General features: G+C 53.7%; 2 protein-coding genes across 3 annotated transcripts in view; one reads left to right on the top strand and one right to left on the bottom strand.

Moving 5' to 3' along the window:
* Window positions 1-835: 835 nt before the first annotated feature.
* On the bottom strand, window positions 836-5040 carry ZNF511 (zinc finger protein 511). Its single transcript, XM_014794068.2, has 6 exons — window positions 4864-5040; window positions 4440-4513; window positions 3916-4117; window positions 3569-3693; window positions 2064-2192; window positions 836-1252 (listed from the first exon to the last, which is right to left on the bottom strand). Exons 1-6 carry the CDS (start codon window positions 5014-5016, stop codon window positions 1174-1176), a joined length of 762 nt encoding a protein of 253 aa, XP_014649554.1. The 5' UTR covers window positions 5017-5040; the 3' UTR covers window positions 836-1173.
* TUBGCP2 (tubulin gamma complex component 2) overlaps window positions 5015-17273 on the top strand; it is a 26307-nt gene continuing 14048 nt past the window's right edge. Inside the window, exons 1-5 of one of the 2 annotated variants that reach the window (XM_004438854.3) lie at window positions 5015-5140; window positions 9333-9518; window positions 11515-11643; window positions 12537-12713; window positions 13809-13968. In XM_004438854.3, the coding sequence (XP_004438911.1) occupies window positions 9369-9518; window positions 11515-11643; window positions 12537-12713; window positions 13809-13968 (616 nt within the window). In that variant the 5' untranslated portion in view covers window positions 5015-5140; window positions 9333-9368. Of the gene's footprint in view, window positions 5141-5451; window positions 5799-9332; window positions 9519-11514; window positions 11644-12536; window positions 12714-13808; window positions 13969-17273 lie in introns of those variants that run through there. The other variant, XM_087432904.1, reaches the window with a different exon arrangement.

The following is a 17273-nucleotide window of genomic DNA, read 5'->3' as shown; positions in this document are numbered from 1 at the left end:
TGACGCCATCCTGGAAACCCCCTCTGCTCCAGGTCTCTGGAGAGCTTGGGTCTCAGATGACCACCAGCTGCCTCCAGCCAAACCCAGAGCCCAGAACAGGAGCAGGTTGGAAGTGAGATGGGGAGGGGGAGGCCCATCTTCCTGCTGCTGGCCGAGCCGGAGCCCTCAGGCTGCATGGCCAGCGCAGCTGCACCCCAGCTGCCTGCTGGAGGGGACGAGGCCTCTGGGGGTAGGCTGTGCCAGGCCTAGCCCTGATTTTATCCAAACAGAGCTGATGCAGCTGTTTCTCTGTCGACACGTGGCTCCGGTGGCATAGATCTGTGCTCCACGCCCCCGCCCCGGCTGCTTTTCCCCACTGTGGCTCTGTGGGTCCCTGCTGGCGTGCCCTCTCTAGCCATGTTACCATCACTGGTCATCGAGGAGAACTGCATGACTCTGCTCTGTTCCCGCCGGAAGACACCAGGCAGGCACTCGGGGTCTGCGCAGCCCCTCCCTCGCTGCGAGGCCCTTTCCTCCACCCATCACCGTCTTTCGTCGCTGTCCCTCCTCGGGGACGCCGCCCGGCTGGCCCTCCTCTTTCCCAGCACTGACCACCCTGCCCCAGGCCCCTGGGAGTCTTCTCTGGTTTCCATGTCAGGCATCTCTGACCCGGGCATCTCTCTCGGAGCTGTGAACCATCGACGACTCGCATGAGCGAGACGTCCTGCCCAGTCCTCCCGAGGCTCTAGGACTTCATCAGTCTTTCTGAAAACCGAATGTTAAAAACAAGGCACTCACGGGGGATTACTCTTGTTTCTCTGTCTAGTTCAACAGTACAGGAAGGATGACCGAGACCCTTGATGAAATACATTTACTTTTTGTGTTTAAAAAGGACATTCTCAGGATGGCCCTGCAGAGGGAGGTGGGCCAGTCTCCACATCTCACTCATTGGAGCACCTGTCGGGCTCATTTCCGGAACCTGTGGGACTCTCACTGCTTCTGATGATGGCTACTGACATCATTCCATCATTAGCCCAGGGACCCAGACATTGAGGGTGGCAAAGGCCTGGGTCCTAGGGGCCACACCAGCAGGCGAAAGAAAAGCCCACCACTGACACCATGTCCTGCAAAAGGCAAGGGTCCTGCCTCAGGGTCTGCTCGCAGGCCTGTGATTCTTTCTCTCCATCTCAGTCGTCACTGGTGTTTATTTCTTTTCTTGGTGCTTTTAAATCCTCGTGATACACCTTGACCAAAACAGATGGTAGGAGGTATTCTGAAATGGAAAACAACCTTCACACTAAACTGTTACACCTTTCACCAACAAATGACCCAATTCATAACCGGTCTCGGGTGTGTTCCTCTCGTTCCAGGACACTCCCTCTCACCCTGGGGAGCACTCAGGACGTCGGCTCTCCCTTCGTGCAGCCCAGGGCAGCTCCCTGACTGCAGCTGGCCAGCCTGCCTCAGACCCACCTCCTATGGGAGACCCTCCCAGCCACCAACACACGCTTGCTGCTGAGAACTTGGCCAGGAAGGCTGGCTCCTGCCAAACTCTCCAGGGCTCCAACTTCCTGTTACCCCCCAATCGGGTGAAACCTAACCACCCACTGGCACCCGGGACTCACTCGCAGGCCAAAGTCCGGGCAGCTGCTCAAAGGCAACTGAGGGACATGAGTCTATCTTCTTGTCAACTTGGATTCGTTGGCGATTTTTTTCCATTTTTCCCAAAATCGGATTTCAAATCAACTTTAACCCAATAAAAGCACAGTTCATGCTAGAAAGACAGACTCACAGGTTGTAACTTATGCAATTACAACCAAGGTTCTTTCTATCCCAGTTTAGGCCACGATGACAAGGAGGGGGGTGCTCTGCGTCTCTGTGCTGCAAGGGTTCCAAACACAGAGTGCACGAGAGAAACTAAGTTACTCGGAGACGGGAGAGTCACGCTTTAATTCCTGCTGAAGCGCACACTCCGACCCGGCGCCAGCTTCTCTCAGTAACGGTGCCGGCCCAGGCTCAACCCCGCGATTCTCCCCGTAAGACACAAGTGCAGAACCTGCTCCAGAAAGAGGCCAGGTACTGACCTGTGGCCACACGTGCGCCTCTCACTCGCGGGTTCTGAGCAGCCTTCCATGGCGTCCCCTTCTGACTGCTCCCAGTCAGCCCCCAGGGCTTCTGCCGACACTTGCACGGTGACCTGGGGTGTGGCTAGGCTGTGGAGAACAGTGGGGTGAGCGTCTACTCCTGCAGCCCCAGTTTTCCCCTAGAAATGAACTCGTGAGGGAGATGTTATTTTTTCTGGCAAAGGTATTTTAAAACAATGATGGCATAGTGCAGTTTCCAGGCTTCCAGGAGAAGAATTACAGAAGGTCATAAGTGAATGCTTATATGATAAATACCACGTTTTATAAATTTAGGTATAACAATTACACTGTCTTTCTTTTTTTGTTTTTGCTGAGGAAGAGTGGCCCTGAGCTAACATCTGTGCCAATCTTTCCTCGATCCTGTATGTGGGTTGCCACCACAGCATGGCTGATGAGTGGTGTAGGTCCACGGCTGGGATCCGAAACTGTGAACTCGGGCCGTTGAAGCAGAGTGCACGGAACTTAACCACTACACCACGGGGCCGGCCCCTATACTTTGTCTTTTGAAAATAGTATTTTTATGGTGCCACGTGGTAAATGCCTACCAAGGGTGCCTAGTGTCTTTTCCAGACAATCAGTGAGAAATTTACTAAAGTTGACTGTACGATATTGAGAGTCTCCTCCCTAACACCAATGTTTCCATCAACCATTGCAGGGTTTTCTTCTTAAAATGATCCCTTGGAAAGGAGAGAGTTACCGTATACTCAAGGCCTTACAAAAATCTCCCACGTCGCAGTGGGTTCTCAGAATTATTTTAAACAGCAAAGTTCTGTTAGAGGAAAACAAATTAGTCTGAGTAGACTTCAATCAATGCAACTTTCAGATGGTTATGAAAGTTTACCTGAAAGAATCAGTTACAGGAACAGGCAAGAAACGTAACACAGATTTAAGAACTATCCCCACAGGCATTTCCCCACAGTGCGCTCTGCACAGTGACGTGTAACAAACCGCTTTGTTGTTGAGTTCATAAATGTGCACTGATGGGACAAAGGAAACACGAGAAGGCCCATGTCAGGGGAGGGCTCAGGGCCTGGGACAAATCCCAAGGCCCACAGCTGCTCCACGCAAGCAGAGCTGATGCACAGGGCGGAGGAGAGGTGCAGCCTCGTGAGGTGGGAGTGCAGAGCAACGTGGTGGTGTTCCTACACGCCCCGGCAGACACTCGAGGGTCCCCCAGTCACCCCAGCACAGAGCCCGGGAGGCCCGGTGCTCCCCTTCCTGTCCTCTAGCAGGGGACCCCACACAAAACCACCCCCACTTGTCTACCTCTTTTGGTGACTCTCGACTTGTCAGGGTTTCCGTCACCTGCAGCTAAATAAGAGGTTAAGCGACACAGATGCTGGACTACACCATCTTCATCCTTAAAGTCTACACACTCAAAACCTTGTCTAAATTCAAGAGGTGGCCGCATCCTGCAGCGTGGACACGTGTGTCGCCTCACGTACCTTCTGGTTTTCTTTGGTTTATCAAACCGAAAGTCCGCAGGGTAGAGGTGACGGTTCACCAAGTGATCCTTCCTGTCTTTGCTGGTCTTGAACTTCTCTGTGCAGCCTTCCACCAAGCACTGATACTGAAGCAGAAACGGCGTCACCTCCATCCTGACCCCCCAGCCCTCCCCTCACACCTTGATGGGCACAGGGCCGGGGCCAAGGGCGGGGAAGGTGCCCCCTGGCCTTGCCCCTGGCCCTGAGAGCTGGGAGCAGTGCTCTGACCCCGTCGGCCCTGGTACCCGCTGGGCAGACAGCTCGGAAACAAACCCCCTCAGCAACTGCACTTGGCCTCAGTCACCCACCATGTCCTGCCTCTCGGACAGGATCTGGAACAACGAGTCATGCCACTCCAGGATGTGGACATCCAGCAAGTGTCCCGAGGGGAAAGCCCGTTTGCAAAAGGAGCAGACATTTCTGTGCAGAGTGTGGTAGTGGTGCTCATAGTCCTCCAGGGCGTCAAACACCTGGCAGCAGCCCGCCACCTGACAGGTGAACTCGGGCACCCTGGCAAAAGAAACGGCCTCGTGGGGACACCATTCCGCTGCTGACAAAGAACATCAAGCTCCCTGTCGACAACTTCATTTTAAGTGACGCGATAGAGCTTTGAGTGTTTCTTTTACAATCCCAAATCCTACCCTGTTAAGAACTATATTTTCACACCAGCTAGACGGTGGGGAGGCCAGCCTCTCCGGCGCGGACCGTGCAGGCAGGGGGCGCGGCGGCAGGTCCTCCCCACCTCCACCCCGAGGGGTGGTCGGGAAGGGGAGGATGGGAGCCACGGGAAGGAGGCAGGGTGGGGTTGGGGGGCGAGAAGGGCCTCGCTCACCTGGGCTTCTCGGGCTCCCCGGCAACCTGCGTGAGCACGTCCTGGAGATACAGGTGCCGCTGGACGTCCCCTTCCTGCAGAACACGCGCCGTGGGCTGAACCGGCACCTCGCAGCCCCGCCCAGCCGCAGCCCCGCCCCTCAGCGAGAGGCCCCGCTCCACCAGGCCCCACCCCCCACCCAGGCCCCGCCCCTCACCCGAAGGCGCCGCTCCACCAGGCTCCGCCCACGACCAAGGCCTCGCCCCTCAGCCAGAAGCCCCACTCCACCAAGCCCAGCCCCCGAGCCTCAGGGCCCGCCCCACGGCCCAGGCCCCGCCCCTCAGCCGGAGGCTCCGCCCCACCAGACTCCGCCCACGACCCAGGCCCCACCCCCGAGCCTCAGGCCCCGCCGCCGGACAACGGCCCTCGGCGTCGGCTCACGCACCTCGAAGAACTCATGCTCGCGCGGGAAGCGCACCAGGCGCGCCATGAAGCGGAAGGGCGCGGCCCCGGCCTTGGGGTTCCGCTCCACGGGCAGCGGCTCGGCCGCCCCAGGTGCCCCGGCGAGGCGGGCGTGCAGCGCGGGCGGCAGCTGCATCGCCCTGCGCGGCGGCGGCGCCACAGCCTGTCAGCCAAGGTCTGTGGGCCGGCCGGGGCGGGGCCGGACGTGACGTCGCGCCACTTCCGCCGGGGGTGCGGGCTGTGCGCGCGCGGGTCCTGCGGTGAGTCGGAGCCGGGGTCGGCGGGGCCTGAGCCCGGGGGACTAGGGGTGGCGGGGCCCGAGTCTGGAGGGTAGGGGCCGGGGGGTGGCATGAGCCCTCTGCCCAACGGACACCCGGCCGGCGCGGGGAGAGCTGGCCTCCGCGCTGTGGCGCCGCCGGCTCGGATCCGGAGCGGGTCTCTGTTCGCCGTCCGCCCCTGTGCGCGGCTGGCGCCCTCCCCCCGTCCCCGGTGCCGTCCCCCGTCCGCACCCCTTCTTTCCCGGCTGACGGGCTGCGGCCGCCTCTGGGCCAGGTCTCTGTGGAGACCTGAGTTTTCTCGTAATCCTTCGGTGGCTTCCCACTGCCCCGGTCCAGGGCCCGCCAGGCCCTGCTGTTTCCCGCCTGCCCATTGTCCCCCATCCCACCCCATCCTCTCCCGGCGCGGACAGGGCGCGGCGTGTAGAAGTAAGGTGGTCCCGCCGCTCCGGAGCCTGCGGCCCGGCAGGAGAGGCGGACGTCTAACTGGTGACACAGTTACCGAGTTAAATGGTGACGGGTGACGCGGAAGGGACGCAAGGATGCTTGAGCCCTATTGCGGAGGACGGCCGCAGGCCCGCTCGCCGCTCCTCACGCCGAGTGGTTCCGGAGTGGTTCCGCACCGAGCAGACGCCGGGCGCGCGTACGTGCAGTGGCAAGGGAAATGGGTTGCTGTTTCTCTAAGAAGTTAAAAATGTAATTTAAAAATATAATTAGAAACTTGCACTCACTTCATTTTGGAAGTAAAGGTTTGTGGCTACGTCCTCCACCGGTCATTTTCGTGCCTAAGAAGAGCTCTAGACAGACGCAGACTGTTTTTTATCTCTTATGCATTGATTTTCTGTCTCTGAGACAGCATTAGGCTCCTGACATTTTTCACACGTTTTAAAGTAATGTTCTTCAAGCCAGTTTGTCCAATTAGCTTTGAGCTCTTCAACAAAGAGTGCTTGTCACCTCCCTCTGTGTTTCAGTCAGATGTTCACAGGTGTGTGTGCCTGACTCGTGCATAGGTGTCGCTGCCTCCTTGCCCCTGCGCTGCCTCACACTCGTGTGAGGAGGAGATGGGTTCTGCTCAGTCGCCGAAGTCTGCGTTTGTCCACTTGTGGTGACTAACACAAGTCAAGAGCATCAAAAAGATGACGTGAGCCGCTGCAATTAAATGTTCCTCACAGCTGTTTTTAGTGGGGACGCTGTTGGCATTTTTGGTGGGACGTGTCTGTTGCTGTTTAACTTCCCTGGGCTCCTGCCCACTAAATACCAAGAGCACCCTTCCAGTCACTGTGACAACCAAAAGTTACCCCTATGCGTTTCCAGAGGTCCCCTGAGGGGAGGTGCTCCCTGCAGGGGAGAGCCAGAAATCTTGCAGGAATTGTTCCCCAAATCCACAGAGAACAGTGGACTCCTCCGAGGATTAATACTTGTGATGTAGGGTATCTGTGGTTTTATTTCTACTACAGCTGTGAAGATTCATGAAGATAGTTTTTAAGTAAATATTCACTTAGGTGATCTCTCTTCAGAAGAGCTCTCTCCGCCTGCTTGTATCTGGTGGAGGGGTGTTTTGTGTCCATGGTAAACGCAGCAGCATCCTTGCCAAGGTGGTCCTCAGGCCAGCCCTTACAGGACAACCCGCAGTCCTTGGGAAGCCTTTTGGAATGTGGGTCAATCTGGTTGCTCTTAGGTATGAAGAGGCTGGCAGTGGGAGAGTTCGTGTTTTCTTTTCTGTTTTCTGTGGTTTGTAGGGCCTCATTCAGGGCCCTGGGTGACTAGTAGGATAACCGATGGTTTCCGATGCTCTCAGTGATTCAGATCCAGTTTTCCTTTTGTAAAACCAACCATTTGTCAGGCAACAATGAACACTTGCAGTGGTTGGCCTTACGTGGTAATATCAGCAGCACTTGTTCCTGCTTTTCTTCTGTGTGTGTGTGTGTGTGTGTGTGGAGGACCAGCCCTGAGCTAACATCTGCCAATCCTCCTTTTTTTTTTGCTGAGGAAGACCGGCCCTGGGCTAACATCCGTGCCCACGTTCCTCTACTATATATGGGACACCACCACAGCATAGCTTAACAAGCGGTGCGTCGGTGCACGCCTGGGATTGAACCGGCAAATCCCGGGCCGCCGCAGCGGGGCGCATGCACTTAACCACTTGCGCCACTGGGCCGGCCCCCCTGCTTTTCTAATAACACTAGTGCAAGAACTCAGTACACGCAGGCCCTGTGGTGCTTTATAAGACGATCAGTCTCCACAGCAGCTCTGTGGCTGGCGTTTACTACTCACCCCTTTCAGAGGAAGCTTTGAGAGGGCAAGCTCCTTGCCCAGGGCCCTCTGGCCTGGAAGTGGCCAAGTCAGGGTTCAGTCTGGCTGGGGTTCCACAGCCTGTGCCCTGCTGCGCCTGCGCCTGTAACTGTAGTTACTAGGAACACTTCCTGATTCACAAAGGACGTGCGCTAGTGACTTAATACACCAGCTGGTCCTTACTGCTGTGCTTTCCTCTTTGGAGACACCCTGCATCTGGCCAGTATTTGCTGTTTGTATACTGTGACACTGTGACGTTTATGTGTGGAGAACTAGTTCTCCATCACACGAGGTTAGACTCTCACTTTCTCAGTGTAGAATTACAAATTAATGTGCATTGTTAGCATGTTGTGAGGGTGTGTGCTGAGTCTTCTCCACTTGATGTTTTCTTTAACTCATGGCTCATCTTCACTGAGCTGTTGGCACAGTGGTTCTTAACCGTTTTTTGGGTCACAGAGCCTTTGAGCGTGTGTTGAAAGACCCTCTCTTCAGAAAATTCACAGACAAAAATGATTTTACTTATGATTTCCAAGAGTTGTTTTGTTGTTTGTGGACCCTAGATCAAGAACCCTTGCGTAGGTATATTGAGATGTTTACGTGAAGTGTGCTGGTGTTCGTTTTTTGAAGGTATGACGGGTTGCCTGTGTGCATCTCTCTTCTTCCCTTTTGTCACTACTTGTGATGATAATGGCTAACTGGTTATCAGTGGGAGAACACATGCAATCCGCTACTGTCTGCCTGGTGGGATCTCAGTTGCGGGTTGTTTATTTTTTTGTGAGGAAGATCAGCCCTGTGCTAACATCTGCCAATCCTCCCCTCTTTTTGCTGAGGAAGACTGGCCCTGGGCTAACATCCGTGCCCATCTTTCTCCACTTTATATGGGATGCCGCCACAGCATGGCTTGCCAAGTGGTGCGTTGGTGTGCGCCCGGGATCCTAACCAGCGAACGCCGGGCCGCCGCAGCAGAGCACGCACACTTAACCACTTGTGCCACCGGGCCGGCCCCTCAGTTACGGTTTTGACCCCAGAGGGTCGTGTGTCTAATGGTGAGACCCTAGGACCTCTGGTCAGCAGGGCAGACTGAGCTGAAGTGGAGTGCCACCCAGCTCAAATGCGTAGGAAAAGTATAATAATCTTACTGAAAGCATCTTGGTATACGGCCAGGTTTGGGCAAGAAAAGGAAACGTCCTAGGCACCAGAGTGCAGAGAAACGCAGAACTGGTGGTGTGAATGGAGGTGCAGCTGGACAGCATAGGGTTTCAGAACCAGGTGTGGGCCTCACAGGTGGGAGCTGGAGTTTTAGTATTCATGCCAGGACGGGGGGCAATGGCTTAGGCCTGCACAGAGCTCCTTGCGTAGATTCAGGACCCTTGAAGGGCCAGAACCACTGTGTCTGCACAGCCAGAACTGGAAAGCTCTGTTGCCAGCTGACGAGGGGCAGCTTCCTGCTGGCCCAGGGCCGTGTGTGGTTGGAGTCACCCAGGAGGAAGGAGGGCTTGGGCCTGTGGGGCCACGACCACACGGTCTGCACGTGCCGGCTCCCCGAGCTGAGGAGTGAGCCTGGAGGCTGGCTGCAGCTAGGGAGACTGAAAGCTGTGGATTCCCAAAGGGAGCATGCTCCCTGAAGATGAGCTCCCAGCAAGAAATGACAGACCACACCAGTGAATGCCTCTTGGACAGAGGATTCACACGCCAGGAATAAGCCCCAGGTGGTAGACAGTTGGCAAGGGGCTGTAGTGGCAGTGTCTGCGAGCGGGGAGCCTGGGGGCTGGGCCGCGTGATGATTTGGCTTCTCTAAGACCTGACGTTGGCCAAATTCAATGGCTTTAAACTTTTTTTCATTATAGGCTTTTGTTTTTATAAATGACTTTTCTTTTACCTTTAGAAGAACGTATTGTGATGTTGTCTCAGAGCCAAAACCATGAGTGAATTTCGGATTCACCACGATGTCAATGAGCTGCTCAGCTTGCTGCGTGTCCACGGAGGGGATGGGGCCGAGGTCTACATCGACCTGCTGCAGAAGAACAGAACCCCGTATGTTACAACCACCGTGTCTGCACACAGTGCCAAGGTGAGTGTCTGTCCCTGGTGCAGCTCTGTGCCCGGGCAAGGTGGGCCCTATCTCTGGTGCAGCTCTGTGCCCGGGCAAGGTGAGTGCCCGTCCCTGGTGCAACTCTGTGCCCAAGGCGAGGTGGGCCCTGTCCCTGGTGAAGCTCTGTGCCTGGGCAAGGTGAGTGCCAGTCCCTGGTGCAGCTCTGTGCCCAGGCAAGGTGACTGCCCGTCCCTGGTGCAGCTCTGTGCCCAGGGCTAGGTGGGCCCTATCTCTGGTACAGCTCTGTGCCCAGGCAAGGTGAGTGCCCGTCCCTGGTGCAGCTCTGTGCCCAAGGCGAGGTGGGCCCTGTCCCTGGTGAAGCTCTGTGCCTGGGCAAGGTGAGTGCCGGTCCCTGGTGCAGCTCTGTGCCCAGGGCAAGGTGGGCCCCATCCCTAGTGTGGGTCTGTGCACCGGGCAAGGTGAGTGCCCTGTCTCTGGTGCAACTCTGTGCCTGGGCAACATCAGTGCCCATCTCTGGTGCAGCTCTGTGCCCTGAGCAAGGTGGGCCCCGTCCCTGGTGTGGGTCTGTGCACCTGGCAAGGTGAGTGCCCATCCCTGGTGCAGCTCTGTGCCCGGGCAAGGTGTGTGCCCATCCCTGGTGCAGTTTTGTGCCTGGGGCAAGGTGGGCCCCGTCCCTGGTGCGACTCTGTGCACCGGGCAAGGGGGGCCCCGTCCCTGGTGCAGGTCTGTGCACCGGGCAAGGTGGGCCCTGTCCCTGGTGCTGTGCTGTGCCCAGGGCACGGTGGACCCTGTCCCTGGTGTGGGTCTGTGCACCGGGCAAGGTGGGCCCCGTCCCTGCTGTGGGTCTCTGCGGAGTTCACCTTCCTGACTGGGTAGCCACAGCAGTGCCAATGGTGATGGCAGACACACTTGTTGATGCTTTTCCTGGAACACGTGTTCCGCTCACTCAGTGCTTCTGTGGACTCCTCACAGCAGTTCCTGTCGCTCGCCTCATCATACAGATGAGGAATGGAGGCTCGGGGAGAGTGCAGGATGGTCAGCCTGACCTCAGAACCCAGCCTCTTAACCGCTCCCTCCCTGTGTCCCATGAGGAGGAGACTCCAGATATTCCTCTGGATGTGTACTAACCGCATTGAAATCCCTTTAAAGTGAATTTTTTTTCTTTATTCAATAATATGTAACTCAAAATTATAAGTTTTCAGTAAAAGATAATTTTGAAATCTAGTTTTGAAAACATATGAATGGGGCCGGCCCCATGGCTTAGTGGTTAAGTGCATGCGCTCCATTACTGGTGGCCCGGGTTCGGATCCCGGGTGCGCACCGATGCACTGCTTGTCCGGCCATGCTGAAGAGGCGTCCCTCATACAGCAACTAGAACGATGTGCAGCTATGACATAACAACTATCTACTGGGGCTTTGGGGAGAAAAAGGGGAAAAAGAGGAGGATTGGCAATAGATGTTAGCTCAGGTCCGGTCTTTCTCAGCAGAAAGAGGAGGATTAGCATAGATGTTAGCTCAGGGCTGATCTTTCTCATAAAAAAGAAAAAAAAGAAAAAATATGAAGCTTCAGTTATTTAAACAGCTTAATAATGGAACAAGGAATTAGAAAAATGCACTGAGCAGAAGAGAGAGTTGAGGAACACACAGTTATATTTAACTTACAGCAAGGGGAGCATTGTCACTCAGTGGGAAAACACATAACCCTGAGCCCGTACGTAATAATAAATTCCAGAGAGAATAGAGTTAAGTCTGTAAATGATCACACAAACTACTGGGAAAAACACAAGTGATAGGATCTACAGCTTAGGAAGCATAGCATGAGAGAAACTACAGAGGGAAACGTGGGCGGGTCTAACAAAATGTTCTCATGCATTTTCTTAGTTTTATTTCAGAGATATATGATTATTTAGCCTACCTAATTTCATTTTATTTTTGGTTTTGTGTTTAATTTTCTGGAAGGTTTTTTAAAGTGCTTAATTATTGTTACTAAATCACTTGTGTTTATCCTTTTGAGGTTAAAATAGCAGAATTTTCTCGTACTCCAGAAGACTTTCTAAAGAAATATGATGAACTGAAATCTAAAAACACAAGGACCCTCGACCCACTGGTGTACCTGTTGTCAAAGCTCACAGAAGACAAAGAGGTACCGTCCACCTGGGCTCGTGCACGCTGCTCCTCATGGGTGTCGGCAAAGAACATTCTCTGTCTCTGAAAGATGAACATAACTCGTGCTCCTGATGGAGTGTGTGCTGCAGAGTGGTTCTGGCGAGTGTTTTAAGCACCTGTGATTTGCTCAGTTGAGCTAACACCTCACAAGTCTGGGGTCTCTGGTGCCGCCTCACGCCATTGGGCCCCGTTTCTGCTGGCCTGTAGCACTTCACTCGTTCATCCTCTCCCTGCTTCTTACGAGTAGGTGACGCAGGAGTAGGGTTATGGTGCGTCAGAGTGAAATGGCTCCTGATGGTGATAAGCACGAGAAGTATTAAGAGGCGTTATCTCCGAGGTGGGAGACTTTATTTCTCATCGTCTCATGCCATGTTTTTGTCAGTTTTAAATTGAGCCTGTGTTCCCTGTGGTACTAAGAAAAGTGTTGAGGCCGAGAGAGCCGTGGCACCTGGGAGCCTCCAGGGGTATGTTGGGTCCTTTCTCTCGCTCTACAAAGCCCAGAGTCTGTTCGGGGGTGAAGGGTGTGACCAGGCCTGCGTTGACCACAGTGTTGGAGACACATAAAGGGACGTGGTCTCCCTGCAGCAAGGGAGACTGGTCGAGTGTAGAGAAAAGGCCGTACCATTGGGATTGGAGTTTGGGAATTGGCTGTCAAAGCAGCTGTAGGATTTCCCTCGTGATTTGGGGCATGGCACCTTGTGACAGGAAGCATCAGGAGACCAGACTGCAGCTCAGGGACTAAGGGGGACCTCCTGCTCTCGCCTCCACGTGGGTATTGGAGTTAGAAAAGAAGGCAGTGGGGTTGGCTGTGCCTGGCGAAGTGCACGAACCTGGTGGCCCAGGGTAACTCAGGGTTTTGTGTGTTTCCAGACTCTGCAGTATTTACAACAGAATGCCAAAGAAAGAGCTGAGCTCGCAGCCACTGCTGCTGCCAGCAGCACCACCAGCTTCAGCGCCCCCGCCACGGCCTCCAAGATCTCCATGCAGGAGCTCGAGGAGCTGAGGAAGCAGCTCGGCAGCGTGGCCACGGGCTGCACGTGGCAGCAGGTACCTCCTTCCTGCAGTGCGGGCGCCGGCGTCCTCTGTTAAAGATGGAGCTGCATGTGGAGACGCCGAGGCTTAACTCCTGGTCAGGACGTAGCTCTGTGGATAAGAACGCGGCCCCAGGAGCAGGAAAACAGTGCACTGAGGCTCTAACCACATGGGCACCTCTGTGGGTCTTACCTTAGCTTGTGCAAACCGTGATCCCCACTTCCCTCCATTAATTTTTGACAATTTGTTTTTTTAAGATTATTTTTAAGGGTAATTTTCTCTAGATCATTTTTTTCTCCTATACTTACTGCTTTTGGTTTTATGTCGTGCCCTGTCTCTCGATATAAGTCTGTTTTCTTAGGGCATTGTTTCTGTGGCCTTTAAGCCCCCTTAAAGCTGTGTCCCGGTGCGAGTCTGAGCTTGGCATGTGCTTGGTGACCGTGCGGCTCTGACAAGGACAGCAGCCGGCGCTAGTGGGTGTGTCCAGCACCTCCCGTAGCCCTCACACCACTACCCCTGTGACAGGAGCAAACCGAGTCTATACCTTCCCTTCTCTCATACCAACCCTTGAGTTGGTGCTTCCAGGCTGCCCAGCACCCTGGTCAGCCTCTGGTGGCCAGCCCTACAGGAGGACCACTACTCCGTTCACATACCAGGAGCTGGGCTTTCCCGGTGCGGCCTTCTTGATCTGTCTCTCATCCCTGAGGGGCTCAGGTGGGGGTGCCCCTTCTCCAGCTGTCTGTCGCTGGGGCCTTGTCTTCACCTAGCAGGTCATGTCTAGACTTGGAGCCACCAGGAGAAAGCGATTGAGACTATGCATAAGTGTTCCTGAGAATCGGCCTGCTCTGGCTGGGTGCAGCCCTTTGCTGGTGCTCCTGCTTAACTGGGGGCCCCCGCACCGGCCAGGGCCCTGATGAAGGACTGGGTCCCCTCTTGTGCCCAGCCCCTTGCATTGTGACAGGCCTGGAGACATTCGTTTCATGTCTTCCCACATTTATTGACCCCTCACGTTCAGCGATTGATTTGTTCAGTGCCGTGGATGTGTTAGTTTTAAGTATTTGTACTAAAAGTATTTTTTTCTGTTTTTGTTTTTAAAAATATCCTCACCAGTCTCTCGAACTTACGAGAAAGATGCTTCGAGACAAGCAGAACAAAAAAAATTCGGGCCACTGCCTCCCTGTCTTCCCAGCGTGGGTGTATGAGAGACCCACGCTGGTTGGGGATTTCCTCACTGGCTCGGGCTTAAGCACAGACGCGGCTGCGCCTATAGGTATGTGATGTGTTTGTTTCTAACGCCCAGGGATTTCTTGGCACGTCTGTGCGTGGCGATGCCTCAGCAGGGAGGGCAGACCATGCGTGACATGCCAAAGCCCCACAGCAGACAGTGGGCATCCCGGCCGCCACCCAGGCCCTCTGCTGCCCTTGGTCACGTGGCGACACGCAGTGCCTGCTGGCCACTGTCCTGCATGCTCCCGCCGTCCCAGCAGCTGGCTTTCTGACCTGTTGGTGCAGACCCTTGGGCGCTTCCAGACAGCAGCTTGTGATCACAGCGGGTCTGCTGAGGTGGTAACAAGGTCCCGACCACAAAGGCCCTTGTGCATCGAGTTCAGGTGGATTGTGGGGCATCTGGGGACTGTGCATGTGCACACCGGGGCTGCGTCTCACTTCAGGTACCTCCATAGACTGAAAGCGAGACCTCACTAGTTAAGGACATAGAGTGCCTGCCACATCCTGCCCTCCTGGCCCACGGTCCACAGCTGAGAGGAAACGCCTCAGTGCACTTTCTTTTCCCGCAGCACACGTGGCTCCGTGTGCACTAGTTAGAGGGGCAAACAACCGTGTTCAAGTTAACAAAAAGGTGTAGAAAACCATCTACTTTGTGTACAGTCCTGTGTTGCTTAACGACAGGGTACATTCTGAGAAATGTGTCATTAGGTGATTGCGTCGTTGTGCGAACGTCACTGAGTGTACTCACACAAACCTAGGTGGTACGGCCTTCTACACACCTAGGCTGCGTCGTGCTTATCTTATGGAACCACCGTTGTGTATGCAGCCCGTTGTTGACCGAAACATTATGTGGCACATGGCTCGTTTTCAGTAGTGATCCAAACTGTTAAAGTTTTAATGGGAGTCAAACTCATTGAGCCTAAGTTGAGCCGGGAGCTGCGCTGAAGGGCCAGCAAGCAGGGTGGGCAGAGCAGGGCTTCCTGGGAGCACCAGGGTCTGTGGTCGCGTTCAGGGACACGTGCGGGGTGAAGGCCCCAGGTGCTGGAGGCAGGAAGCCAGGGCGTCCCCAGGGGCTCTCTGGCAGGCAGATATGGCAGATGAGACTTTGGGGGTCCTTGGCCGCAGGGCTCCCCTGAGCAGGTGAGGCGATTTGATTCCTTTAGTCGTGGACTCTGGTGATGTCGCGCTTGTGTTGTTTGAATCAGTTAGAAAAGAAAAAGACATACAATCACACTTAAAATCACAACAAAGAAAATTAAATACCTAGGAACAAATTTAACCAAAGAGGTAAAAGACCTGCGCACTGAAAACTATAAGACATTGTTGAAAGAAATCGAACACAAAAAGATATGGCAAAGATATTCCATGCTCATGGATTGGAAGAGCAAACATAGTTAAAATGTCCGTATTACCTAAAGCAGCCTACAGATTCAATGCAGTCCTGTCAAAGTCCGAACAACGTTTTTCACGGAAATGGAACAGAGTCCTGAAACTTATATGGAACAACAAAAACCCCAAATAGACAAAGAAATCCTGAGAAGAAAGAACAAAGCTGGATGCATCACACTCCCTGATTTCAAAATATATTACAAAGCTATAGTAATCAAAACAGCATGTAGTGGCAGAAAAATACACACACAGATCGGTGGAACAGAATTGAGAGCCCAGAAATAAGAACACATCTCTGGACAGCTAATCTTCGACAAAGGAGCCAAGAACACATAAGGGGGAAAGGAAACTCTCTTCAGTAAATGATGTTGGGAAAACTGGACAGCCACGTGCACAGGACGAAAGTAGACCGTTATCTTGCACCATACACAGAAATGAACTGAAAACGGATTAAAGACCTAAAGGTAAGACCTGAAACCGTAAAACTCCCAGAAGGAAACAGGAAGTACGCTCTTCGACATCGGTCTTAGCAGTATCTTTTCAAATACCATGTCTCCTCAGGCAAGGGAAACAAAAGAAAAAATAAACAAATGCGACTACATCAGACTAAAAAGGTTCTGCAAGGCAAAGGAAACCATGACCAAGACGAAAAGACGGGGCCCAGCACCATCGTGTAGCGGTTAAGTGCACGCGCTCCGCTGCTGGTGACCGGGGTTCGGGTCCCAGGCGCACACTGATGCACTGCTTGTCAGGCCATGCTGTGGCAGCGTCCCATATAAAGTGGAGGAAGATGGGCACAGATGTTAGCCCAGGGCCAGTCTTCCTCAGCAAAAAGAGGAGGATTGGCATGGATGTTAGTTCAGGGCTGATCTTCCTCGCAAAAAAAAAAGAAAAAAAAAATGAAAACACAACCCGTGAATTGGGAGAAAATATTTGCAAATCATATATCTGACAAAGGGTTAATTTCCAAAATATGTAAAGAAGTCATGCAACTCAACAACAAAAAACCCAATCAAGAAATGGGCAGAGGAGGGACCAGCCTGGTGGTGTAGTGGTTACATTCGTGCGTTCTGCTTCTGCAGGCTGGGGTTCGCCTGTTCGGATCCTGGGCACGGACCTCCTCACCGCTCATCAAGCTGCGCTGAGGCGGCCTCCCACATAGAAGGGCTAGAAGGACCTACAACTAGGGTGTACAACTATGTGCTGGGGCTTTGGGGAGAAAAAAGAAAAAGAGGGAGATTGGCAACAGATGTTAGCTCAGGGCCAATCTTCCTCAAAAAAAAAAAATGGGCAGAGGATATAAAGGGACATCTTTTTTTTTTTTTTTTTTTTTTGTGAGGAGATCAGCCCTGTGCTAACATCCGCCAATCCTCCTCTTTTTTTGCTGAGGAAGACGGCCCTGGGCTAACATCTGTGCCCATCTTCCTCCACTTTATATGGGACGCCACCACAGCATGGCTTGCCAAGCAGTGCGTCGGTGCGCGCCCGGGATCCGAACCAGCGAACCCCGGGCCGCCGCAGCGGAGCGCGCGCACTTAACCACTTGCGCCACCGGGCCGGCCCCAAAGGGACATCTTTTGAAAGAAGATATACAGATGGCCAACAGGCACATGAAAAGATGTTCAACAGCACTAATTACTAGGGAAATGCAATTCAAAACCACGAGGAGATATCACCTTACACCTGTTAGAATGTCCGTTATCAAAAAGAGGAAATAAGTGTTGGCGACGATGTGGAGAAAAGGGAACCCTCGTGCGCCGTTGGTGGGAATGCAAACTGGTGCAGCCACTGTGGAAAACAGTATGGAGATTTCTCAAAAACATAGGAATAGAAATACCATATGACCCAGTTATTCCACTGCTGGGAATTTATCCAAAGAACATGAAAACACAAATGCGTAAAGATATTTTCACGCCTGTGTTCATTGCAGCATTATTTACAATAGCCAAGAATTGGAAG

This window comes from Ceratotherium simum, chromosome 6 (genome assembly GCF_057802395.1).
Source record: "Ceratotherium simum simum isolate JZ-2026a chromosome 6, ASM5780239v1, whole genome shotgun sequence".
NCBI classification, from domain to species: domain Eukaryota; kingdom Metazoa; phylum Chordata; class Mammalia; order Perissodactyla; family Rhinocerotidae; genus Ceratotherium; species Ceratotherium simum.
The sequence above is the reverse complement of the archived record's forward strand: the minus strand, read 5'-3'. Positions and strand labels throughout refer to the sequence as shown.

What these genes read in the sequence shown, in the direction of transcription:
- ZNF511 (XM_014794068.2), bottom strand. Translation starts at nt 5,016, where the DNA reads ATGCAGCTGCCGCCCGCGCTGCACGCCCGCCTCGCCGGGGCACCTGGG. An exon ending in GGGGAGCCCGAGAAGCCCAG is followed by an intron (nt 4,118 to 4,439) that starts GTGAGCGAGGCC and finishes TTCTTTTGCCAG; the next exon opens with GGTGCCCGAGTTCACCTGTC. An exon ending in AGGCGCACGTGTGGCCACAG is followed by an intron (nt 1,253 to 2,063) that starts GTCAGTACCTGG and finishes TTTCCATTTCAG; the next exon opens with AATACCTCCTACCATCTGTT.